Raw genomic sequence first — 27,085 nt, 5'->3', positions numbered from 1 at the left:
TAACAGAAGTGCAGGCATGAAGCTTAAGAATAGATACCGATAGGAAAGTCACAAGCAACAGAAACCGAGGTACGGTGATGCAGGCAGAGGGGATGCCAGAGTGTTTCTTGTACTCAGTTCACATCAAACATCAAAGCAATTGAAGTGTTGCTATATAAAGGGAAAAACTGTCAGGCATTCATTACATGATTTTTTTTCCAATCTCAGCTTGCAGTGCTGCCACTTAGCAGCATTCTTTAAACTTCTGCAAAACAAACTGTATGTAAAGGGACAGTAGGTTACAGCAAAAAACTGATTTTCCAATTACTTTTCTTCAGCAGTATATTTTCTGAAACCTGATTATAGAATAAAGAATAGAGCCTCTCAACCTATAACTAGCATTTGAGGTAATACCTAAGGTGTCTTGCCTCATCTCTTTCCAGTTAGCTGAGGTGCCCTGGAATATCAGAGACAGCTGCATGGAGCTGGCAGGGATAACCTCCAAACATCCTTACTCTGCTGTAGCAGCTCAGGGAGGTAAGAGGAGGTCAGCTAAGATACCAGAACAGCTGTTATTAATGCCTGTCACTCCACATCTCCCCTGATTAGAGTCACAGACAGAACATCTACCTCACCTACATTCAGGTGTTTATAATCTTGACCACTGCATGCAAATACAAAAATTACATATCAATTTGCTCTGTGATCATCAGTTCTGCAACAAAAGTGAGATCTCTTAAGTTCTTCCTGTTCTTCTATACCACACACATAGATGTTTAGGCCGGAATCAGGACTCATTAAACTGGACTTGGGACCATTAAAAAGGCAGAAAAGCTTGGCCTCCCTCAAGAATTAAGTCCATAGTGGTAACAGATAATGTAATGTGCACAACAGACCCCATAACATCACTTTGCTGCATTAGAGAAGATTAGGGGTAGGAAGCTGCTTTTTAACTTCATGAACTGAGTGCACTCACAATGTGTGATAGCTTGCCTGTTGAGACAGTCCTGGCTCTGACAAAGTCCCTTTTAAAATCTAGAAGTGTATGCATTTCCCTTGGCAGTTCAGAAGAAAAAGTATTTCTGAAGACATAGTTACTGGGTAAATTAAAACCAGTCTGTGTATGATACAAATCAAACTTTTCCATGTTTGCTGCATCTCTCAAGAGACATTGATTTCTCCTGGGTAGAGGAAAAAGAAGTAACAACATGGGCATATTCTATCTACAGCTGCTACAAGGTATTCGCTTCATTGCCTATTCATCACTGCTGGCAAAACCTATCACTGGAACATAGGAACTGTCATATTGGATTAGAGTGGTGGGAAATCTAGTTCACTATCCTGTCTATGATAGTGGTCAGTATCAGCTATTCAGTGGTGACTGAAAAGAAAAAATACTCAACAACAAACTTAGAGTCCTGTACTAACCAACCCACAGAGGAAGAATCTCGTTTAATGTTTAATGTGCTTTGCTACACTATGTATATCATTATACAGAAAATAAATAAATAAATACATAAATAAATAAAGAGAGATTTTAAAATGTGTTTAAGTCCTTAGGTTCCAGTCTTATGAAAACAGGTTATTTACAGTTGCAGAGGTGATTGCGATGACACATTTTTCACTTAGCACACAAGATTCAGATCTATTCAACAGAAGACAGACATGCTGATATCTGACACAGCTTATTGAAAGGTATTACAATGAAATCATACCAATAACTGTGAGTGGTATGATGATGTCACAGCTACAGAATAGTGAGGATTAACAATGCCCCATTTCAAAGGTCTGGGCAAGTTATAATCAAGCAAGAACTCTGTCTGACAGGTATTGTGTTGTCCAGAATGAATCTGAGATGTTCTAAAACCAATGAAAATAAAAGTTTTCACTGCGTTCACCAAAAATACAAGCTGAAATGATCAGTTGAGTGTGTATATATAAAAGGCCTCAGGCTCAAGACAGCAGAGCTGTATGACTATAATAAATGAAAAGTTTACTTCTACAATATGTGTTGCAAGGCAAACAACATGGAGAATCCCAAGTGTGCATGTATTGAAATAAAAACCAGTGAAGAACAAGACAGCATTCCTGAAGTCAAATGGAATATACATGTTATGTTCTTAATCTCAAGAAGTTATAAAATACATTACTTTACCTCAAGGACAAAAATAAAGGTGAAAACAACAGACATTGTTGCTAGAGGAACAGTCACTGGATCTGCAGCATCCCACTGAAATGCAAACAAAGTCCGCTCATAGAAGAGAGTAGATGTTAAACAGAAATAGATGTCTATTCATTGCTTACTTTTATTAAAGTATTTATTAATGAGTAGATTACATTTTAATATATATTCAGATAGAAGCAGCGTTGTGATGAATTCTCCTCTCATGGATTTACAGCTTAACTGGGAATTAAAATTAGTGGACCAGACCACAAAAAGGCAGAAACTGACTCAACTCCACAAATTACAATTAATCTACTGTGACCTATGCCAACTCTACCTAGCAATCATGTTTCGCTATATTCATCAAAGTAATGGCTCAATTGATCATTAATTGGTGTTGGGAAACTACAATAAAATGCTTAAAGAAACACAATTACCTTAACTGATAACAACACAGACTGGGCCAGAACAAGTACAGCGATAGTTCTCTTAAAAAATGGATGTTGAGTTATATCATACATCTTAGCTCTAAAGCCATCGTTATCTGAAAAAGTACGAGGTAGAGAGTTAAAATTCACAGCAGTATTTTTCTCTTTCAGCTTCTTGACTTATTTTCCATGTTCATTAGTGGCAACATAATCCTTGACCAGTTTTGAAATACATTTCTAATTTTCTGCTACAATTTCCCGTATCAAATAGAACTTCTGAAAATATAATTTCAAATACCCACCACCAGTGTTGCATGAAGGCTTTGGTACTTGTAAGGCTAGCGCACCATTCAGCTGCTGTCAGGTTAATGCATTCCATTCATATCATTAAAAGCCAACTGCAAATATATTTCATTTAAAAATTCATTTTTTCATTAAGGCTTATTCTAAAACCATCGAAGTGCAACCTTTTTTGGGTTGATTTTAATAGCCTTATGCAGAGATATGTAGTTGAAGCCTGTTTCCACATTAACTTATGCGCAACCTCCTAGTGGCCTCACGATTACAATTTTAATTTGAGTCTCAGACTCCTGGGGCATTATGAACACTAAGGCTCAACATAAATGAAATCAAAATATCTTTGATACCCGGACGAGGTGGGAGATGAAGAGGCTGTGCTATCTTCAGTCTGCTTTTCAGATCTTCCCATCGTCTCTGATCTACAGTCAGTAAAGCTGTCCCCTTAACAAACAAAGAGAAGCACATGAAGCTCTTGTCATACAAAAGCAAGAACGTTTAATGCTGTAAACATGAAAACAATATTCTCTTTGGTGTCTGAAATAAAGTTACATATTCAGCCCTCCTTAAATAACACACTACTTGGAGAAAGGAGCCAAAGTATCTACCTGCACTCAAGAGGATTTCTGGATGCATTAGCTGCCAGTTTCTGGGACTCAACCCAGCAGGCACAGTTGTTGCTCTTTGTAGCAGCAACCCAGGGCAGACAGTGATGCACTACAGGAGGCCTTCCATTTGACTGAACATCATATGCCAGGAAGCACTGTTTTAAAGAGTGGTCGATTTTGTCTGGACTTTGCTGCAGAAAATCCTGTGGCTCATCAGTGCTGCTGCAGTTTCTCAGGGAGCAAGCCCTCTAGGAGCCTTCTGCAGCTCTCCACAGCTCTTCTGTTTGGGGTGTAATTGAAATAAAATAACAGTATGCTGTGAATCTACAAGAGTTCTCCACTTAGGAAGAGCTGTGAGACGAACCTTCAAGGTGGTTGTGTTAGATGGTAATGATGGGGGAAAAAAAAAAAAAAGAAGAAGACAAAGCCCAAAGCAGAATTCAACATCACTGAGAATGTCCCTTGAAATGAAATTGGACTCTCATCACTTCAGAGAACTGTAAAATTTCACAAAAAGAGACTGGAATTGGAGGCACAAGAGAGATCTTCCCAGACTGCTACAACTCTTTTTCCTGGTCACATGGTTGTCCTGTGCTGGTGGTGGACCTGAGGCTGACTGTGCTGCTAATAAGGTCAGTAAAGCTCCCTCTGAGGTGGACATAATCTTTTTATGGAGCTGCATCCTCAGATGTCACTCTGGGACCTTGAAACATGACACAGACACAGCAGCAGATACTGGGATGTCTATTAGTTGTTTACAAAACATTTCATTTAGAAATGATTAAATTAAAAAGGCAACTCATTTATCCACGAGTGAGTCTGTTGTACACTCTTGGAAAGCTTTCAAAGAAGACAAAAGGTAACAAACAAACAAACAAACAAAAAGTAAAAAAATAAAGTGGAACTGTATAAATGGTGATGCCAAGGTGATCTGTTCATCAGAAACTACCAGTCCAACAGCTGAATCATTACTAGGTGTAATAAAGTACAGCTGGGTCTGTGAGTGGGTCTACTTCTGGAGCAGCTATATTTGCATTTGGACTTCAGTTCAAAACCATCAGAAAATCTGAGTTAATCATGTCTGAACACATGATGCTCGGGAGCTGCAGCAAGAGATGCATGGGGCTGTGCAGCATAGGGAGTATGGAGTGCACTGGGCCATGACAAAGGGATTGCTGGACCCAGACCAGAGTCCCTTGTAGTACTCCCACTCCATCATCTCTAGGGCTGAGGCTCCTACAGTTCACAAAATCACAAAGGTTGGAAAAGACCTCCAAGATCATCCAGTCCGACTGTCCACCTACCACCAATATTTTCCACACTAACCCATGTCCCTTAACACAGCATCTAAATGTTTCTTGAACAACTCTGTGGACAGTGACTCAACCACCTTTCTGAGCAGCCTGTTCCAGCACCTGACCACCCTTTCAGAAAAGAAATTTTTCCTAATAGCCAACCTGAACCACCTCTCACACAACTTAAGGCCATTCCCTATCACTAGCCACATGGGAGAAGAGGCTGACCTTCACCTCGCCACAGCATTCATTCAAGTAATTGTAGAGAGTGATAAGAGGCTCTCCTGAGCCTCCTCTTTTTCAGGCTAAACAATCTTCAGCCTAGTTGTAGCACATACAAGCACTTCATGCCTTTTTTTTTTTTTTTTTTTTTACCAGCCACTGCGTGTTTACCTGCACTAAATTTATGCAGCGGACTCTGGAGCATCTGTAATTACTGTGTGCTTTAGGTTCAGTCTCCAGCCATCAACATGACTACACTAGAGAGCTCTGGAAGAGTGCATGAGAGACGTGAGTTTTGCAGTAAATATGGATCAGGTATGTCTGAGGCTATACTTGCAAAGTAAGACCGCTAAGTTTGCCATAAGGGCAGTCTTACAACACCAGATGTAAGACAATGTAATAACACATTTTGTATGTATTACAGAGCCAGTTCTATATATGATAAACCACCTCACCCATTACCTTGTTTTCATTGAAATTAGCAATGACAACTCCAACGAAAAGAGTCAGTCCAATCATGCAGCCAAGGAATACAAACACATGAATATAGATCCCATGGATCTGCACAGAAGGAAAACATGATTCATTGTTAAAATAAATCAACGTACTTGTTATAAAATTCAAAAACTCTGCTGTGTTTCCTTACCGGCCCAACGCGATGAATAATAACATCTCTGACTTCCACCCATCCCTTTAATGAAAGAACTTCAAATAGTGCCAGCATTGCATTCCCCACATTATCAAAATTAAAATTCCGAGGATTCGCCCTGAAATCAGAATACAAGTAGGTGTAAATTTCAGCAGTGAGGCTGTTCTATTTGCTATCCTTATTCTTTATAGTCTAACATTTAAATATCTTGTGAAGTTGGTGTGAAAGACAGTCTCTGAAATACATAAAAGTTGTCTCAAGAAATAAGAGAACAAGAGCTACAGCAGTAAATATGGACAACTTTATTTTTCTTGATCCCTATATATGTTTCATTTTCTTATTCATAAACTGATTTGCAGTAAATAAAAGTAATTAAATCTGTAACATGTTGCTGCATCTTAGTGTTTTTGTTAATGAAGCAAAATACATTGGTAATGCATCTGATGCCATTGGCCACATTCTCATAAACTTACCTGGAGGAGATCAAGCTCAAATCATACAAATGATTCAGATTTATAAAGCAATGAGCTCACTTAGCAAATATTATTCATTATTTCATTATCACCATGGTGTAAAGCAAACTGTAATGAGAGGAAATCACATCTGAGCTTTCCCATACCATATGCTCTGATTTTTTCTATCACTTGAGATTCCAACTGACTGTTAAAAGTACCCTCTTTGAGCTAGGTTAGCACTCTGCTGTCTCCACAGTCTGAGACCTACCTAATTTTCAACGACTTATAAATGGAAATAGTTGCACGCCAGAAGAATTGTTGAGTGGTGGTTCATTCTGAAAACCCTATCAGTCAGTGCAAAATAGAGCTCTCAGATGTTGCTTCATACTTGTTTTTATGTACCTTATTCTCATTTATTGTGGCCCTTATAAGTTGTTAGTCTCCTGAAACTTTGGCAGATGCAGCCAACAGGTGGCACAAAAGTCCTTGAGGTAAAATATTTTTCTGCAATAACAAAACATCCCCCAGAGCTTACAGTTATGCCGATGAAGTCATTTTTTGCTTATTTCTGGATCAAACTAAAGTGGAATGAATTTGCTTACTTGAGGAAGTATTTGTCTGCAGCATACAGAATCATACTTCTGCAGATGTCAGAGTTTCACTGACTGAATCACAGCATATTTCATTAGTGTAGGATGGCTCTGAATCTACCACTGCTGGTAATTTCTTTGCCCACACATACACTCAATTAAAATAATTGTTGCTGTTTAGCTGATTTTGCAAAACGTCAACTAACTTAAAATATAAACAATTAAAGGGATTTTTTTTTGCCTGCTCAGGTGTTACAAAATATTAGAATACTTTATCAGAATTTTAATCATAAATATATTATTAGCTCTTAAATAATTATTATTGCAGTTCTCTGCCAGATGGACCACAAGCATTTCCTTCAAGGGACATAGGAGGTAGTTGGTAGACAGTGTAGCTGAGGGCCATAGAGGTGGTTTTAGGTGTGATTTGTTTGCTAGTTTTAGTGGCTATTTATAGAAACGTTGATTACTACTTATTTTTCTTCACAGATTTTCCTATCCATTCATAGGTTGTGGTGTTAAGAAATAGCTCCCAAGTGCCTTAATAGCATCACCAATTACAATGAAGTGATAATCTTGGTTCAAACCAGTAATCATACGTCTAAGTCCTGGATTCACTAACCATTTTTGTTGTTGTTGTTGTTGTTGTTCTGCTTTATGAATAGAACATAAGGCTAACACTGGTAAAATTTCATATGCTTGACCTATCACAAATATACCAGAATTCTTACCTGTACTTAGTATTACTTACTAAGGTCCCCCCCATCAGCAGTACAATGTCATGAGAATGGAGACATATTTGACATCAACAACTGACTGTTTGAAAAAAGACAGGTCAAAGTGTAGCAACTCACCAGACTCGTGGAACCCAAAATCCAGGCTTTTTCTCTCCGGGTCTTAGCTTTAAATTGAGATTTTTGGAAACACTTACATTTATCCTGAAGATGCCATGACAATCTTCCTACAGTAAAACAAACCACAGCCTGAGATTAAATAATGGTCTGGGCAAGAGGTTAGAATGCCAGTATAAGCAGCGCACTTGCCATAACAGGAAAACAACGCTAATGGAAATGATGAGTTATTTGCAGGTCTAGTTAGTAGTCACGGTCTTTTACCCAAAGTAAAATACAGGTTAGGAATAATTAAAAAAAAAAAAACCACCTCCATTCTTCCAGGACTGAAAGCATTCATCATGTTGTAAAACTATCTAGCCTTTCACCTCTTTCCTAAAGGCCACTGCATTCTTTAAGTGACAATGATATTTCTCCCTTGGAATGCAAAGGAGTCATGGTTAATTCCATGTGATGTAGGATATCTGAATGAATTTCAAAGCTTGTTCAGACAGTCCCCTTTATCTGGAATTCTGTTCCTTTTTGACATGAAAACCCAGTCTTACCCTCATTCACTCATTTCTTTAATACTTTTCTCAGTCTTATCCTGCAACTGAAAATGAAAGTGCCCAAGATGTCCATCACTCATATGAAAGTTCTGATTGCACCACTTGCTTTCCCTAGAAGGCAGAAATGGCACGGCATACTGTTATTTTGAAGCAGGAATGCAGTTCTTACCCTAGAGATGATGTGAGGATCGTTGCATTTAGCCAGCTTTCCAGCAAATAGCTGCACTCCAAAGCTTGCAAAAACAAGCATTAATGTCAGCAAAAGAATAGAAACCTGTGAAGATGAAATTAGATTTGAAAAAGGGGGTCAGATCATTCTGTGCAATTCAGAGAGGATCATTCCATTGCACAAGCCTTCACATAAGGCTTTCATGACGTTACTTTAGGTTCTTATCCAGTAACCAGGTGCTGTGTGATTAACATTATTAATATAACATCTAGGAACTGTAGATAAGGATCAAAGCTTTCTTGCACTCAGTGCAATCTAGCTAAATTCTGCACACGTAGGAATTTCCATCTGCTTTATAGAGAAATCTTCAAGTACTTAAAATATGTGCATCTTTTGCTTTGCTGAATCAGGCTTTACTAATTAATCTGAGTAAGTGATTGTTAGATAGTTAGTTCCGGCGTAACTACAATAAAGTCATGCAAGAGCAAATAATGATGCAAATATCTTTAAGAGGACACAGCACCTATGAAATGCTAACTAGCTTTAAACATTTTGTTCTTGCTCTACTAGTAACTGATTGCAAATATTTGTGAGCTAAAAACAGTAGCATTGAAAAAAGAATGACTACAGGAGTGTTATTTAGTATAAATGAAAATGAGTTATTTATATTCCTGATTTTTAACTTGTTCTGTGGTCATCTGCAGCTACTGTGAGAAGTAAACATACAACAGTGGAGAAAATTGCCATAAACAATATAGAAAAATGGCATCTTCTTACTCCTACATTTGGTCTTTAACAAGAAAAATAACCCGTACGTACCAAAAAGATTTCCTTAAAGCCACTAAACAGCTCTCGTACAACTTTCCTCATTTGAGGAACCAGTTTGAATATTCGAAGAGGTCGGAGACAGCGGAGCACCATTAAGAGCTGAGCTCCAGATTTCGCAGGGACATTCTGAGGCATCCAGCACAGGAATATCAAACTTACCTTGAAGAGACAGAGCAGAAAAGACAAAGAAGAATTACAACCATAGAGTTTTACCTGAGATAAGAAGAGCACAGGAGATCAATAAATGCTTCTCTTCCTTAAAATTAAAGGGAAGATTAAGGAAGAAATGGCTGATTTAGAAAGAGGTCTTGAATCTCCTATACCCTGGCTGATTGTCTAACTAATGAGGATCAGCCTGTCTTCCCCTTTGACTCAAAATCTATTTTATTCTATTTGGCAGATTGAATAGTTCCCAATGAGGAAATCAAATCAGCTGATTCAGTGTAGGGACATGAAGCCTCTTCTTGGACAGGCAGTGTAATCTCATTCTCCTCATTTCAGAGACTCTCCTGAAACTGAGATACCCTCAGAACAGGTATTAGCAGTATCCTCACCAGTTCTTCCCACTGCTTTATTACATCTATAGATAGTATTGTCACTATGCTATTTCACCACACAAATACTATGCATATCAAAGTGTTTTCTGTTAATGTACCTATGTATTGTAACCTGAATAATCTTTGACAGCGATTAATTAGAAAGTCTGTTAATTATTTCAGACTTTTGAGAAATATAAGTCCAGTGTTATTTAAAGAGGGACAGAGATGAGAGTGCTATAAAGAATAAGTAAGTGTCCAAAAACCAAAGGATCAACCTGACACCACAGATATGATTTCAGAAGTAGTTTGATTTGTTATAAACAGCTGTTTTAAAAGACAACCATCCTAACAAGATTTGCCAGTGCTTTTGACTTCCTTTTATACTGCTTTAAGATCACAAGCATGTTTAGAATCACCAAGGTGGACCACCTAAATTTTCCTTCAGATAAGCAGAGGATGCAGAGGGATTTCCGAAGGCTAGTGCACCCACTGATTATGCATGCTGCAGTGGGAGCTTTGCAGAAGTATGCACATTTGTATTTATGGCAACAATGGAGTCTTCGATACAAATTGATCGTGACAAATTTTATGCAGCACATCTGTCTGGTGGATTAATCTCTGAAAGATTTAATCTAAACCCATCAAAGCAATTTTACTTAGTAATTTCTTCAGTTATAAAATATTTCATACTGTATTACGCTGCACACTGGTTTTGACACATTTGCTGGTATTTATTGTCATAAGTGAAGAGGAAATGGAACCTCTTCTCTTACAGTGAGAGGAATGCAAGAAATTTCCAGGGAACAATGAAAACAGTAGAAATATTTTTTTCCCTTAGGACCAGTTCTGATGCAAATGCAACACAGAAAGGCAGTGCTCTTCTTGCCTTCTGCTACAATAAAACCAGCAACCTGGATGTGTCCTTCTGTCAAATGGCAGAGGCTTTTAAGCATTTTTTCACAAAGCAGAAGAACTGTCAAAAGCAGCGGAAGCAATGAATGACAAAGGAACAGTCAAAACAATGATTCTCCTGCATAAAAATGCTACAGCAAGGTCAGAGATTCTGGGGTCACTTTAGAATGCAAATAAGATCTGATCAACAAATGAACACTTAAAAGGGGCCATATAATATAAAGCTTACATTCAGTTGCCAGGCTCTTATCACATCTGTGTATATTTAGATATCTGAACAAATATTTGTACACATAACTGACAGTTCTGCAGGTGGATACAGTTGTGTTTGTACAGAAAGTAATGTACTGCACTTGCATCAGATTGCTGAGCCAAACCTTATTACCTTCCCAAACATTTATCTACTCAAAGTTATCAAAATTAAGTATGCTACAGAACATTCCCATAAATATAAAAACTTACAAGATATATAAATATGTCCATAACTCCTCCGAAATCCCTAATGACAGCTGTTGGTGTAAAAAACAGGCCATCTGCCATAATCTTCAGATTAAGCTCAATGCTCATAAATATTACAAAAACATATTCAGCAATCTGAAAATCAAAGCAGAGAACATTTAGCAACAGGGAGTGGAGAATCATAGGGCGGCTGTGCTTCATTTCATTAAAGGCAACATGATTCAATATCAGTACCTGGAGTGTTGGAGCATGCATAACTCTTCTAAAAGGGGATTCAAACATCATGGAAATGCAGGAGCATATAGTAACGATGATCATGACCCAGTCCAGGTAAGTTACCAAACCCAGTAAGTCACTGTGAACAACACGTAAGGATAACTATTACAGAAAGACTGAGTACTATGTCATTTGTACTGTGGCTACACCACATTTAAGCACTTATTTATGGAAAAAAAAAAAAATCAAACTAAGAAATGTCAAAGATTTAATTGATACAGCAGATATATAGCAGAACTAGTGAAATTACAAGCAAGTAAGGAAGAAGAAAAGCCTGACTTAAAAGCAAAATCCTCTTTCTATTTATTCTCACATAAAAATCCCTGGAAGGAAAGTCTGTTTTGGGGGAAAAAGAAAAAAAAAATAAATAAGCGAGTGCATGCACACATACGCATGTGCTCACACTTATACTGCAGGCTTATGCGACCAAGGAAAGTTACTTTTATAGTGCTTACTAAAGCTGATGGTATTTGGTATTTTTCACAGCTCCAGTAACAGGATCTGTTTTAGAACTATAAACAAAAAACAAAAAACAAAAACAAAAAAAAAAAAAAAGAAAAAAAAAAGAAAAAAAAAAGAAGAAAAGATATAGTCATTTACATTGTATTTTTTGTCAGCATTATCATTATACTATGCATACATCACCTCCGTGTAATTCCTGACTGAAGTCAAGTACATATATTATTTTGGTTTACTTTCAAATGTCTGTGGTATAAAATCAATACAGCTGTATCACCTCATGGCCTATCTATAATTTCTCCAATGATTCCTTGGATGGTTAGTTTTTGAGTCTTGTTATTGTAAAGGTATCAATTTTATGCCTTGGTTGTGGGTGACTTGCTACTGAATTTTATATTGCTAAAAGCTTTCTCAAGAGTTCTTTCCTTTTATCTCAGAAACCGAACCATTATCCTCAACCAACATGTGAAGAAACATTGTGTTCCTTCCACAAACCTTAGTTCCTTCTTTACTTGTTCAGTCATTTTCTGATTAATATTTTTCTCCACTTCTTATTTTTCCTGTGAAATTGTCTTTCTTTCTCTACAATATTCAAAAAGCTATTAGGCAGTAAGACAGGCCTACACGCTCTGGATGCAACAAGCATGTATCTGGGTGATCCAATGTAAGATCCTGCTCCAGCAATTATTTAGGCTTTTTATATAAAGCAGAATGGCTTCAGCAGGAGAATCCTACCCAAGAATCCCATCCACTCTGTCCCAGAGGTTAAGGGCACTTTTTACATATCTTTCAAATCCTTGTAGCAAATCATGCAGAGAAAGGATCTGCAGTGAGGAATCCTATATCCCAAGTGAGGGCTCTAGTCACTGGGATGTGAAATTGCCATCACTTCCTCACTGAGCTTAAAGTGAAAAAAGGACTGACCTGACTTGAAGCATTACTGCAAAAGGATATTTCATGGTTATGAACTGCAAGAAAGCAAGATGCATATAAGGAGAACAAGTTGCATCCTCCACAGCCCAGGATCAGCCACTTACACCCTTCAGTAGTCAGAATACACCTGTTTTGGTGTCTTTCCACTGAACCCGCTGATTTCTATGCCTTCCTAAACTCATACCTTGTTCCCATATTGCATACAGCAGCATTCCTCAACCTTTTTACTAGAAAATATTCTGTTTCCCATCAATTTGAAAAGGTCTCTGTGAATATCCTGCTTGGCAAGCTGGGTGCAAATAAATATAAAGTAGGCACACTTTAAATGAATGACAAAAAACTGTTTAACAAAACCAGTTTTACTCTTATAATGACAAACATATCAGTTAAACTGCTATTGATGTAAATATCTTATTACCCTTGTGTAGTCACAGTGCTAGACGGCACTGACACATGTTTCAGAATTGGATGGGAATATGTGTTTATGTGTTTTGTTTTGCTTCTTTAATTTGAAACTGCTTCATGAGCCAGTAGACCACAATAAAGTTAGCAATTACTGAGTAAACCTAGGCACCTAACTCAAGGTTATGTTTTTATGTAAGTGGCAGAACACTTTAATGACAGTGTTGTAAACCTGATTATCTAACCTTCCTGTTCTACCTAAAAGTAATTTGTTGAAGGACACAGAGAGAATTCTATAGCCAAGCATGCACTGAAAACCTGGCCTTCCACATTCCAAACTCATGGACTTGAGTCATTGTCTGTCTGAGACTACTGACTGGAAAGACGACATGTATGGAGCCCCAAAATAAGGGTGCCAGCCATTGACAGAGGTTTAAAGGAAGATTTGTAAGATGGTTTTATATCATGCTATCCCTCCTAAGAACATGAAAACAAACACCTGTTTGAATAGAAAAACTCATATGAAAGAAACTTACGCATTAAAGCGAGCTCTTACGACCACTCGGCAGAAATTCCTGAACCTGTGCTCACGACCAACTATGAAAAGTGGTTTGTCAAAATATGGGTGATTCTCTCTCAGCTCTTCCTCTTGGACTTTCCTTATAAAAGACAGAATGTAAATTATTAAGTGATGCGCATTATACCTGCCAAAAATATCTCTCATTCTTTTTCATCATACTTTTTCCTTCATATAGAGAATATTTAATATAGAAAAGTGTGCATTCATACATTTCATTTTAAAATACCTTTTCATTTCAGCTTGTTCTTTTTTTTCTTGGATCATCTTTATCTCACTGTCTTCTCTCTGTGCATTTCTGTATCTCACAGTGTTGGAGTGCTAGAAGGAAAACAGTCTCTTTTAAATGAGGTCCGTGGGTCGTTTTTTAATGTTTCAGATGAAAGCAAGATATAGCATTTTGCACAGAAATATTCAAATGGAAAAACTTTCTTTTCAAATGCACTGCATGCTAAGTTGGTCAAGCATATTGTACACTATTTTCTATCTACAGTAAGGTCTTTTTTATGTTCAGCAAGGTTAATTTCAGTTTTAATGTCATGTGTGAAGTCCAATGCAAATGTTAATATTAAAAGCTGAAGTCCCACAAGCTCAGTTGCTATGTTCAAACTGGAATGTACGTCGCTGAAGGAGCAGGAGTCAGAAAGAGAAGGCTCTAGGCATACTTTCAGTATCTAAAATCTATTGTATGTACTGCTTGGCAAAACAGAGGAAGACAGTGAGTTGTTCACAACATACAGGCAGTGACTGCACAGATATATGAAGAGGAGAGGCTGAGTGAAGAGGAATGTCTGAACTCATCCAGTGGAGAGTGCAATACATATTGCTGTTCAGAGTTCAGTGAGACTTTAGGCCACTTCTGAAGGGGTTACCCTTAATATCAGACATAGTCTACTGGAAGATATGTGTTACCTACAGTTTCTACCGTCATGCAAAATAATTCAGTAATTACTTCTTATGCAATTGTTTTCAAATATGTAGTTCATTGAGAAAATGGCTGTCACACTTGGAAACTGAAGGGCCAGAAATCTCCCCATGACATAATATTACAAATTTGCAGAAATGAAGATGCACTTGACTGCATGAAAGTATACCACAGCAAAATCTGTAAGCAAAATATGTGACTACCATTCTCCCTTTCAGTTTTTGTCCTTTACTCTGGCAGTTTTCATGTTTGAAAAATACTGTTAAACTTCCACTGGGAATTTTGAAGCGTTGTTTCACCATCCCAAGTTATTTTTGCAATTCTAGAATAAAGTCTTTTGAGGTATCCTGTGGAGCAGTTTTCGTTTTCCTAAAGCAGTGTCTACAGCTTCAGGATATCTGCCTCAGAAAGTGCTTCAAAACCAGTAACTTTATCAGTGATACAGCCTTGCCAATGGCTATATGCAATTATAGTACTTGTTTTACGATCTCAAGATTTCAAAAGACAAACTGTAATCAAGACCATAGACAAACATTAGCTTTACACAAGTATTCATTATTTAGTACATATTCTGGATTTTATATCCCCAAATTGAAACCAGCTTTTCTATGAGGACTTACATCTTGAGTCAAGGTTTCAAGAGATTTTCCTCTACTGATTCGCTGGCTGTTGGAACCATGTCTTAGCGATCTGAAATAATCATAATCAATTTAACGATACATCTCAAGATGAAATTCTGACCTTTATAGGGTGGCCATTATAAAGCACTGTTCTCCAGCCATACATTATCTCAAATTCATATCATTTTTTTCTCACTCACATCAGAAGCTTATATATTCTTCAATTGTTTTCAGTCTGGTCTAACATAAGTCAATTTCTTTCCTTCTGATCTTTAAATTGATAGCTTTGTAGTCAGTAAAGGAAATGGCATTTGAAATAAAAAGGCTTTTTTTCCATTTATACACTACAATGAATTTCATTATGGTTATAGTGAAGAATGAAAAACTCAGCCCTCTGCAGAAGTAAGTAATTTTAGGTTTACACATACCTGGTATTGCTCAAATTTAACTCTGTTCATTGCCTTCATTTTAAGACCATTTTGAAACCATCGTTTCGGTCCATTTACCTGCGTTCTTGTCGTATATGATGCTGGACACTAAGTATAGACCTTTCCTTTGCAGGCTGCCCCTCAAAGGATCCACTCAGCATGCGTTGCCTAGTGCAGGCCCTACAAAGAAATATGTTAATAAAGACATATAACTTTCAGTATAAGCAATAAATTCTGAGGCAGTGCATTCAGACAAGTCAGCCTAGTTACCTGGTAGCTAAGTGAAGGATTTAACACATAATAAAAAAGCAGCAAAATACTTTCCATGAAAAGGTGTTATTTCCAAAATAGTGGTCCCCAATCTGCAACATAACAAGTCATTTGATAAACCTTCTTCATGTCTTGTCATCTTTGAGTCTTTTCAGTTTGCCAAAGAATTTATGTTCCCTCCACACTTCATTCATTGACTGTGAAAAGAGTCATCAGTAACATCAGCTCTTAAGCAAAAGGGAGGGGAAAGTACAAGCGCAGCTGTCATTTCAGGGTATCTCCCTTTCAGAGGTGTACTTGGCACATTTTCACATGCTCAAGACTTTCAGCATATCTTTGAATGCGACCAAATATTCACTGAAATGAAATGCTATGCATTGCTGATAGCCTGTAATATGAAGAATCTGATTTCCATGAAGGAATTTCAGCACATTGTTATGTGCCCCGTTTGGTTGTGTTTTTCTTTCACCATTCATTTGCTCAATTTTCATTTTACTTTTACTGAATTTTGGCTGATGCATATCATACACTATCTATCTTGTCAGAAATCAGCACTTCATTCAGAGACCTGGTTAGTAAGCATGCTACAGCTAAATGGCATGTGTTTCTTCTGCTGGTTACAAGATTTGCATCAAGAAAAGAAGTTTTCATTAAAAGGCAGCAGAAAGAACTCTGATGGCTGGGAAATATAACTCCGTCCTTAGAAAAATATTTTCACTTTTCAGGGACACTGATTTTACATAACATGACTTAGAGCTCTTTTTGTGCTATGCAAATGATTTAGAGAAAGTCATACAAGACCCATCTGGTGATATTTCAAACTTTTTAATGAACTGAATTCCTGTATATATATATATATTTAAATAAAAAAATCTACATGATGACTTGATAGAGTCAACAGAGAAGAAGGGATGTCATGGAGCCAACCTTTATTATCACCTCTCAAAGCAGGATTTGTTGTGTCTGCACTGTGATAAGCAGATGTTTGGCTAACTTGCTTTTCCATATCTACAGTGTCAAAGCCTTCAAAGCTCCTTAGCTATATCACAGTGATCTATAACACAGTGGATCTATCAATTGGCACAAAACCATAAATCAGAGTAACTTTTTACCAATGGTAACCATCAGTATTTCTTTTTGTTTGTGTTTACAGGAGGCAGGTGAAATCCTGTGATGTTCTGTGTTTATGGAGATTTCAAAAGGTAGTGACTGTCTGGATTTTACTCCTGATGACAATAATCATCATCTGAGCTTTACTAGCTTATCCATTCTGAGAAACGCATCATATCAAAGCATGGCAGTAAGGCAGAAAGAAGCCACAATATGAGAGTAACTAAACACTGTCACAGGCTGCCCAGAGGCTGTGGGCTCACCTCCCTGGAGCTCTCCAGAAGCTGCCTGTCCAAAGGCCTGGGCACCCTGCTCTGGGTGCTGCTGCTGGAGCAGGGGCTGGGACACAGAAAGCCCTGCCCGCCTCAGCCAGACTGGGGTTCTGTGAAACATGCTTTAATAGACACCAGAATAAATATTATTTGTTCCTGTTTCCCCAGAGGAAATTAAGGACTGCCTCTTTGTAAATGACTTGCATGCAGCTCTATAAAGGACTAGAAGATGTATGATCCCACATTTTGCCTATATGACAGAAGTTTCCCCATTTTGCTGTGTGCCTCAAAAATCCATCACTGATGACTCAGGAAGTAGATGGAAAAGCACAATAAATGTAATCACATTAAATAGATTACTTTATTATTTTATTTTTAACTAATAATTTAAAAAATTCTTCTGCCTTTGAATTTTTTCTTCAGAGAAGAATCGATGAGAAGACCTCTTTGATACTAAGATCTGGCACAAGGCAAAAGGACCAAATGCAAATCAGTGCGATTGGGACTGAAATTGGAGGGACTGATTTCCAGTTATGTCCCGGTACCTCTGAGAACCTTGGTAAGTTGAAACAAGGGTTCATTTGGATTCTCCTCCCACACTGCTTCAGACTTTTCCAGAAAAGGAAAAAGTTCTGGGCAGATGGATGAATTCAGAAAAATAAGCAAACAAAATACAACAGAAAACCACCAAACCAAGAAACACACAGAAAACCCCACATATGTATTTTTATAAATAATTAAGAATACATTTTTAAAAAGTGATGTATTATCTCAGTCCTTACGTTTGCTATCTGCCATAGTGTACAGAAAAATCCTGAAGCAACTTGACATTTATGTAACTCTATGGGCATTGATAATGTTTTCCAGCTGTAATATAACAAGGAAATGAATTACAAATGTTTAACTAAAACACTAGCAAGAAATCTGTATCTCTCATATTTTTAAGGATTTTTGTTTAAGTTAAATACACCTTTTTTTTCTATCTGTAACAATAGTGCTTGTAGAATTGAGATATACTTGTGTAGTTGAAGTACCCTAAGTTTTCTTAAGAAGGAATACTTAGGTCTTTCAATTATATTTCTCAGTAATATTTTGACAGAGGGCATTCACTGGAATTAGTAATTGTGTTTCATAAGAATGGGTTTAAGGACAGATAAAGTTGCACATTAACTTCTACAGTTCTATTTGTGCAGTATTCTCACAGAGTATTAAAAAGACCAAATGAGAAGTAATATTGTTTGAATAGCATGTAAATCCAAGGAATATTCCAAGCAACTTCACAATTTAGAAATCATGCTGAATTCCTATTGCACTCTTCCTCATAAAACCTTGCCCTACAACACCTAATCCTGCAGCTGTACTTCTCAAATGCTTTATTAATGCATATACTAATTATTTCCCTGAGACTAGTCACTGATAACATTCTAAACATGAACCTGCTTCGCTGACAATGTAAATATAAAGTCAAAGTGATCTATAACCTGTTGGCATTGCTGACGCACATCATATCCACAATAATCACTCTAATATAAAACTGACAGTGGCATGAAAACTTGCAGCATAACATTACACAAACAAGTCTTGTAGACTTGGGTGTGTATTGCTTACTTGCAGTGCTGAGTACTAAAACGAGCAATTACTATCAAAACATCACGAACCCCTTCTACAGAAGTCACACCTGGAGTCTTTGTCAATGTACATTTCCCACTTGGAAAATGATTAACTGTAGCCTGTGCTTTCAAGCATACAATCTCCATGAATATTTATTTGCACAACTCTGTAAGAATTAGGCTGGAATTCCCTAGATAAAGTCAGTCTGTTTACATGGAGTTATTCTTGGGTTAATTTTGATGGAAAAAGTGAAAACAGCTGAAACAGGTTCTTTCTACACAGCACAAATACATACTGAAGAAGAACCTCTCTTTCACTGCTCTTTTAGTGCAATGTACCCAAAGAACAATTTATCTTTGATAATGAATGCAACAGACATACTACAAAGGAACAGACACATGCAGTAATGAAAAACATAGTCATGAGACATTGAGATTACCTTAGGATTTTATTGATTGCTGTCTCTTTTTCCAGCAGATTTCTTGCTCTGATGCTGAAAACTGATTTACGGAGCTATAAAATCAAGAAAAACAAACAAAAAAAGAAGTATGTTTTAATTATCATAAAATAAAACATGCATATTGATAGACCAATGAAACATAGCACGTAGAGAATATGTAAAATTAAACACCTATATTCTCCATCATACTGATATTTTTCACAGCTTGTGTCCCTGACGTTATTTGCCAAAAACAAGTGCTAGAAAAAGATGAAAAATTGCAAAGCAAGTTTATTGACTGAGCATAGTTCCAGACTTTGGTGTTCCTGTTCCAACCCTTTGCCAGTTTTGGTAAAAAGAAGCAGATAGATAAGATTGTTGATTAGCACTAGTATTAGTCCCTTTACTGCAGATTTATTTTCTCTCCCAGTTGGCCAAATAATGCATTATCATTGTTGTACCTCTCCTGCCTACTTCTGATCCATTTTTAAGCATATCCTTGCAAAAGTTATTCAAGACTTCCTTAATATTAAATAAAAAGACTGGGTTACAAGAAAAAGCATATTCTTACTTAATTCCCTCCCCCAGAATGGAGAAGTCTAGGAATTTCACCCAGTGATGAGCAGAAAGCCTCTAGTACTTTATAAGAATTAACTCTGCCAGCTGTTCGGAGATCATTATCTTGAAACAAATATTAGAGAGATTTAGGAGCTCCTAGCAATATACACTTTTTTCCTTTTTTTTTTTTTTTTAATCAATCTGAAAAGGACATTTTTTTAAAGCTATTCATTATAAATAATGGATTAATCTAATTGATGTTTGTCTTAAGGATTCACCACTTACGGACTTGAGATTATTTACAAATGCATTAATTACAGATTACTGAAAAGCTACCACAAATCCAAATTCACTCAACAACAGTTTTGCTAGAACTTTTCTCAAGACGTAGATCATTTCTGATTCATGGTAAGACGTCTCACTGTAAGAAAAAACAGAAGCCTAAAAAATATCTTAAAACTTAGTTAGGCTCCTCTTAATAAAATGGTTGTTGCTTTTAGGCTTCACGTGTCATAACCAGTTAAATGTAGATGTGAATATTTCATATATTAAAATATATTTCCATGGGCTTAAAATAATTTAAAGGACTTTAGCATGGTACCTTACTATGGGTCTAAATATATCTTGCACGGGGAAAAGCAATGGCAACTCTTTCACATCTTTATTTTTTCTAATGCCAGTGATTAGCAACTGGAATATCAGATCACTGATTTTTTTTTTTTTTTTCTTGCATCAGGACTGGAAAAAAAATAATCCAACCCCCAGTAGTACCTATCATTTTGCAAGATGTTAGCTATTATTATTGTTTTAAGGGCAACGTTAATCTTACAGGAAAAATGAAGGTGGAAAACTGTCTTATTTGTTTCAGTTTTTTTCTTGTTCTCATACAAATAATTGTGATAGAATAATTACAGTTAGATCAAATATAAAGGCTAAATGAGTATTGCCTGCTAATGCTTGACGTCCACTTATTTCTAATGTCAATTATTTGTTTGTTAACATATCATAGAAAAATAAAAGATTTTGAACAGAAAAATAATTAATATTTCCTTCCAAATCCAGCTTTTGCTCAAATAGTGCCAGAAAAAAATGAGTCAAATTGAGTTTCCCAAATTTTTCTATAGCTTCCTATCTGCCGTAGACGATTTCTTTCAGTGTTTAAAATAGATGCAAAAACACTTTGGCCTGTAGCAAGTGGCCCACCAAAAACCAAACCAAACCAATCAAACAAACAAAAAAACCCACCCAGGCTGTCATCTAGGGATGGAGCCCTGAGAAAGCAGAGATTTACACACATACATTTAGTGCCCCTCCTTGCCATCCACAGGCAGCAAGTAAAATCTAAAGTAAGGCTTCTAATAGGTCTACAGCAAGAGCTATGTAGGTCTGCTGAGTCCTCTTTCCAGTCAGTGAGACTTATGAAGAAAACTAGATGTCAAACTCACACCTGAAGCTGTACAGCCTTGGGCTTTAACCATGGTTGGAGCACACTTGAAGATTTGAGGCTTAGGTGCAGTTCTGAAGGTTTATCACTCTGCCCACCTCTGCACTGTGATAGAGTTTAGGCTGAGGCAGGTATCCAGCTGTTTCATCCAGGTGTACAGCTTTTAAAGATGATTGCTCCTTAGGACTTAGGAGTTCTTCTGTCAGTGCAACACCACTGAATTTATCTTAAATTTAAAATATCTAATAGATATAGCTAATAGAAGCAATAAGAAATAGTATTTGTAGATGTGTACACACACAAAGTATCAACCACCAGATAGCAGCATGCACATGTCATTATTCATGTTGAAGAAAATCAAGGATTACTACAGATTTTTAAATGTGTCTGCATTAGATAAATGAAGCAGACCATTTCCTGTTTTATTTCTCAGATTTGCATAGCACACCAGGCAAATGCAATGGAACTGCAGAAATAGAAAATGAGGTTGGTTATGACTGTGTTGTTTAATAACGTCTAGATGTTGCATGTTGGTGTAGATGGAGGCTGGCAATTAAAAACCTGTGATACCTGCTGAGTTCTTGACTGTTATAGAGGAAATTACTGGCAGTTTTAATTTGGAAAAGACATTACTTGATCAGATGATACAGAATTAAGTAAGTGTACTATAATCTACTCAGGTTATTTTAGTGCATATCTCGTTAGCTTGCTGGCTTTTTATTTTTAGTACAGATTGTGATGTACTACAAGGGCATCCTCAAACATACTGCTGTTCATACATATTTATTTATTTATGCAGGCTGTAAGTACAGTTAGAGCAGAAACAACAGTGCCATATAATGTTTTGCTAGAGAACAACTTTTTTCTTGGCATAAGCACTGTCCTGAGATCACCTAACAGCATCTATTAGTCTTAAATACGTTTTCTTGAACTTATAAGGAACAACTGTGAGAGGTCAGTAAGGTACCAGTAATACTTCGTAGATGAAATGATTTTCTATGGAAAACATGTGCTTCCATAATACCATGAATAAAACATCTCTTGATTTCCACATTCCTCTCACTTTATTACTATAACCACGCCTTTGGGGACAGACTTAGAAAATCAACCTGTATGCAGTGCCTCTTCCACAAGTACTGGCACCTTTCATTTCTGCTGTTGGTAGGAAAGACTTTGGGCAGACAGAATCATTCAGTCCTGTCAGTGTGAACTTGATCTGAATTCTGCATTCCCACATAGTTCTGTTCGTCCAGAGTGACTGGGACAATGCAACGAACCACTGCATCCTCTGTAAAGGCAGCTAAATCACAGAACATTGTTGCTCTGCAAGTGCCACCCTCTGCTTTGGAAAGGTACTGCAGGCGCGTTAAATGAAAAGCTTTAGCGTATTTAAAAATTTGAGGCTTTCTACTTGGGGGGGAAAAAAAAAAAAAAAAAGAAAACAAAAAGATATTTTTTTTCATGAGATTTAAGGAAAGCATCACAGAACAGTGTCTTTGCTAGATGACAAGCAATGATTGTGGATCGGTCCCATTAGCGAAGTGTACTGGCATGGCAGTGCAGAGTTCAGGGGTATCTGTAACAATTAGTAAATGTTTAGATATGTCTCACTTGTTCTAAGCTTTGAGAAATGCTATTTATTGTCAAAATTCTGATGTATTTTTCTAGCGAATTGTTTGTCGTGTATAAACTGCAGCAAGCACTGCTTAAAGCAATTGTTTTCAACTTGAATTTGACATAGAATTTTGTGTTATCAACAGCTTAAGCTGTGTTAAGCTATGTGATGACAGCATAATGTTTTTGTATCATGGCAGAGTTGGCAGGAAAGACAAACCAGTGTTGGTGTGTGTTCTGCAACAAAAGGTGAGATGAAGTAACAAGGAAAGAACAGCACACAGATGTCCGAAAAGTGTAGTTAACAACGACAAAAATGTGAACACAATAGATTTTCCTAAGGCAATCTCTTAAGTGTTTTATGTACATTAGCATTTTAGTTTAGTACTCTTAATAGCAATCTTATATAAGCAACTGCGGGACCGTATGGGAGTACTCTCTTGAATCATACCAGAAATTCCAAGCAAGGGGAAAAAAATCATCCAAAGCTTCTGTTTCAGTTTGGGATTTGTTGAATGGAAATTGATGATTTATGCAGGCTTGCTAAATGAACAGATTGTTAGATATTATACTGTCATTTAAACATGTAGATTTCCAAGGGAAAATATAAGGAGTCAGTAGAATAAGTGATAGAGTTATATCTAAGAAACAGTGAGGAAATAATGTTTATTTGTGCAGAATCTGCACAAGTCTTGAGCATTCCATTAAATACAAGATATTTTTGGTCCACAAGAGCTTGCTGTGTAGCCTCTCAAATGCAGGCATTATTATTTTTTCAAAGACATCCTGCTTATGCATCTTTAGCTTGAAGATCCCAGACTGTATCAAAACAAAAGTGACAGAAAACTAAAAAAGTGATGGAAAGCTAACTACAAGACTGCAAGTTGTTGACAGTCACCTAACAAAATTTTCAAAAGAACTGATGCCTAAATCAGCAAGCAATATACAGCAAGCAATGATGGTCAAAGGGTCAATTCAATAATACATCTTTGCTTTGAATGTATTTCCATGTCAGATGCCATTTTTTCGGACTGCCCCTCTGCTGCCATCTTTCACACAGCAACAAAACATAATGGAATACTGGCAGGAAGGTTCAGGCTCTACTGCCATATCACCACCATCTGCCATTAACATTGTGGGCCAGTGTAAATAGGAGGCATTTTCAGAGCAGGCCTCGTAATCCAGGAGCTGTAACAATTTTGCCATGCCTGAATTTTGGTTGATTGAAGAAACAAGAGGGGTACGATCAGTCCCTTGTATTTTAAGGCATCCTGTAACAAACCTTCAAACTGTAAATGCAAAACTGATGAAAGATAATGCCTGATAGAAGTTACAAATTATGGCACATTGAAAATGGCAAAGAATGAAGTTCCCAGTTACCTTTGTCTCAGAATGTAAGTGAAAATTGGGCAGAATTCTTATCACACTATATAGATGCAAGAGTGACAAAGCAATTTAAAATCATCAGTAGCCTGAGACAGACCGTAACGAGAACAGCACCTTGTTATTATTGCAGTTCTACCTTCTCTGCTCTGAAATATGGTCAGAAAATAAAATACCACAGGATGAAGTGTGAAAACACTTTATGAGAGCACAGTTTACAAGTTTGTATTTTCCTGTAATTTATTTTATATTATTGCAATACTATATAATATTTATATATGTATATTATTTCATATTATTATTTTATTTTTTAGATAGAAGAACATTGTTACACATCTGCTTAAACTGAAAAACAAAACTCAAATCTCTAAAAGATTCAAAATAGATAGAGAAGTGTCCTATTTTCTAAAAACCTGAAATTCATCATTGTGTTTCCACATATTAACTTCATTAGAAAGATCTCTGTAAAAACAGACATGGAACAAAAATAATCCCCTTTTAAAATCAAGGTTGTAATAATGAAGAAATGATGGATTCACAAGCCATTCTTATTCTACCAGCTAGATTATTTTAATGGCTCTTTTGAACGTTATATCTAAATAGCTTTTGGCAATATCCTGCAGATGACAGTAATAGGTAAGACTGAACAACTTTCCTGGGTTTAATTAACAAGAGATAAAAGGACAGTGACACTGTGGACAGAGATCTATTCAGATACTTGGTGAGAGGAGATTAGGATACGGTTTGTGGGATTTTTGTTGATATTTATCCACAAAGTTCTGCAAAAAATACCTTAGAAAAAATATAGTCTTAGTGCTTACATATCAGTACCCTTTTCTGCTTGGAATTCATATGCAATTACTATTTATTAGCTTCTGTTATATTCAAAATTAATGACACATTGTTATTTTTTTTTCAAATCACATAGCTAACAGAATAATGAGGAACATGGCAGAATTCTGTTGTATATTTTTTATGCACAAGTCTTGCTTTGCATAATAGAACATCCAAAGAAAAGTTCAGAAGAGGCTGATTAACCTTGAACACTGGTTTATGACAAGAAGTGCAAATTCACTTCAGGAAATGACCATTCATGGATAAATATTCTACCCTAGTTTCTCAGAATTAAAAACAAGAATACAGTCTATAAGAGTGTCTTTGTTCCTGATGATTTTCTAAAAGGAATCTTAGGACATTCTGTTTTCAGTACTAAAATGTTTTTTAGCTCTTACAATTACAAACAACTTCTGCAAAGAAAAGCCCTTACAGAATATCCTTGGAATGTAAGTAGTTCTTTTTGCAAGAAACAGAATAGTTAATGAAAGAAGCTGAGAGCAGATCAGAAGACATGCTGGAACAAAATACCACATTAAGTAACATCAAGATTAGACTGCATGTCTCAGCTGCTCAGAAATGGAGTACCCATGATGCTAACCAAACACGCATTAAGAGTTGTGGTCAGTCTTGTGTGTTGAATATGTGTGCAAAATAATAACCAGATAAAATCATTAACATTCCCTGAGGTGCTGAAAACAGATTTCTACATAAACTAAGGGGAGTTGATCTCCAAGGAAGTACTCAGACCTTTCCAGGATGAGGCTTATAATCAGGTCGATGTTTAAGTCTCATCCCATCTAACTTTAACAGATATCAGATATCAGCAGGATAATATCTGGGAATGAAGCCAAACAGACTCATACAAAAAACACATCCACCAGATGCAAAGCTCAGCAGCCCACCTGCTAAGTAACACAGGTCATCATGAACATATCACCTCAGTGCCCTGTTCTGTGTGCTGACTTCCCAAAGAATGCAGAACCCAGCACGAGGCCTGCTGCTTAATATTCATAGTCCTTCATGGTAATAGCTGTGGCTACCTTCGAGATCAGCTTTCCCTTTTTGGCCATCACCTCCCATCATACAGCTGCTGCTGTAACTAGGAAATCCATGGGAGAGGCATATGGTGTGGGAGGCTGAGCTTCCACTGGAGCTAGACCTTAATTACAGATCTTGTTCCCACAGGAAAAAAAGGAATGGCTATGAACTTCACTGCTTGTACAGCTAAAAACAAAACTCACACAACTGAAAGGAAACATGGTGGTAAAGGAGATGGAAAAAATATATTTGCTACTATCCAATTAATCTTAAAAATGCAGAAATAAAGCAACCAACTTGTTTATACTACTTCATCTAAAAGAAAGAAGTGAAAGTCTGAGCAATAAACTGTGGATATATTGAAAACCCTTTTGCTTTGTTTTGCAATTCATTCCTGCTGTGCCACAGCTGTAAACATGCACATGGGTATATCTACATAATGAGCCATAGGCATTTTCAAAGTTCATCTCATGAACCTGTCAGTTTTGAATTATAATTTAACAGTGATGTGCTGTGTTGTGTGATCAAAGATAAGTAACTAATTCGGGAGCATCCTCTTAGCAACAATTTTTAGTATGGCTTGCTGGAAGCTGTATGTCTCTTAAGAAAGTATTTCTGCCTTCCTTTGATTCTAGCCTTGAAGTTAAGAGCTCAAGGCCAGTACTCTACTAGCGCAGCTGCATTTTGTTAGACACCTGATTTCTTGTAAATCTTACAGCTTGTTTGGTTTTTGCCCCCTGAATCTTGCTGCAAATATTCCTCAGGCTCTCTTGTTAGAGCCATCACGGTGAGATGTCTTTATTTTCAGTCAATTTCCCTTCTTCTCATTCACCCACACCAAAAAATCATCTGTGAACACACATTTCAAACAGCTGTCTTGTTCAAGAATTCATGGA

At 36.8% G+C, this 27,085-nt stretch overlaps 1 protein-coding gene across 5 annotated transcripts in view; it reads right to left on the bottom strand.

Annotated features, from left to right (window-relative positions):
• Positions 1 to 27,085, bottom strand: part of NALCN (sodium leak channel, non-selective) — a 197,096-nt gene that overhangs the window by 14,046 nt on the left and 155,965 nt on the right. For 4 of the 5 annotated variants that reach the window (XM_085552963.1, XM_015851497.2, XM_015851496.3 and 1 more), the window contains 16 exons: positions 19,316 to 19,389; positions 15,692 to 15,793; positions 15,186 to 15,255; positions 13,870 to 13,961; positions 13,600 to 13,722; positions 11,725 to 11,781; positions 11,228 to 11,348; positions 10,997 to 11,128; positions 9,075 to 9,242; positions 8,256 to 8,360; positions 7,542 to 7,648; positions 5,640 to 5,760; positions 5,456 to 5,554; positions 3,219 to 3,312; positions 2,581 to 2,687; positions 2,135 to 2,209 (listed from right to left, as the gene is read on the bottom strand). In XM_085552963.1, coding sequence (XP_085409089.1) covers positions 2,135 to 2,209; positions 2,581 to 2,687; positions 3,219 to 3,312; positions 5,456 to 5,554; positions 5,640 to 5,760; positions 7,542 to 7,648; positions 8,256 to 8,360; positions 9,075 to 9,242; positions 10,997 to 11,128; positions 11,228 to 11,348; positions 11,725 to 11,781; positions 13,600 to 13,722; positions 13,870 to 13,961; positions 15,186 to 15,255; positions 15,692 to 15,793; positions 19,316 to 19,389 — 1,647 coding nt within the window. The remainder of the gene's footprint in view (positions 1 to 2,134; positions 2,210 to 2,580; positions 2,688 to 3,218; positions 3,313 to 5,455; positions 5,555 to 5,639; positions 5,761 to 7,541; positions 7,649 to 8,255; positions 8,361 to 9,074; positions 9,243 to 10,996; positions 11,129 to 11,227; positions 11,349 to 11,724; positions 11,782 to 13,599; positions 13,723 to 13,869; positions 13,962 to 15,185; positions 15,256 to 15,691; positions 15,794 to 19,315; positions 19,390 to 27,085) is intronic. The other variant, XM_015851499.3, reaches the window with a different exon arrangement.

This window comes from Coturnix japonica, chromosome 1, assembly GCF_054131305.1.
Source record: "Coturnix japonica strain WE chromosome 1, WE-NBRP24, whole genome shotgun sequence".
NCBI classification, from domain to species: domain Eukaryota; kingdom Metazoa; phylum Chordata; class Aves; order Galliformes; family Phasianidae; genus Coturnix; species Coturnix japonica.
Note: the sequence above shows the minus strand (reverse complement) of the source record. Positions and strands in the feature narration are given on the sequence as shown.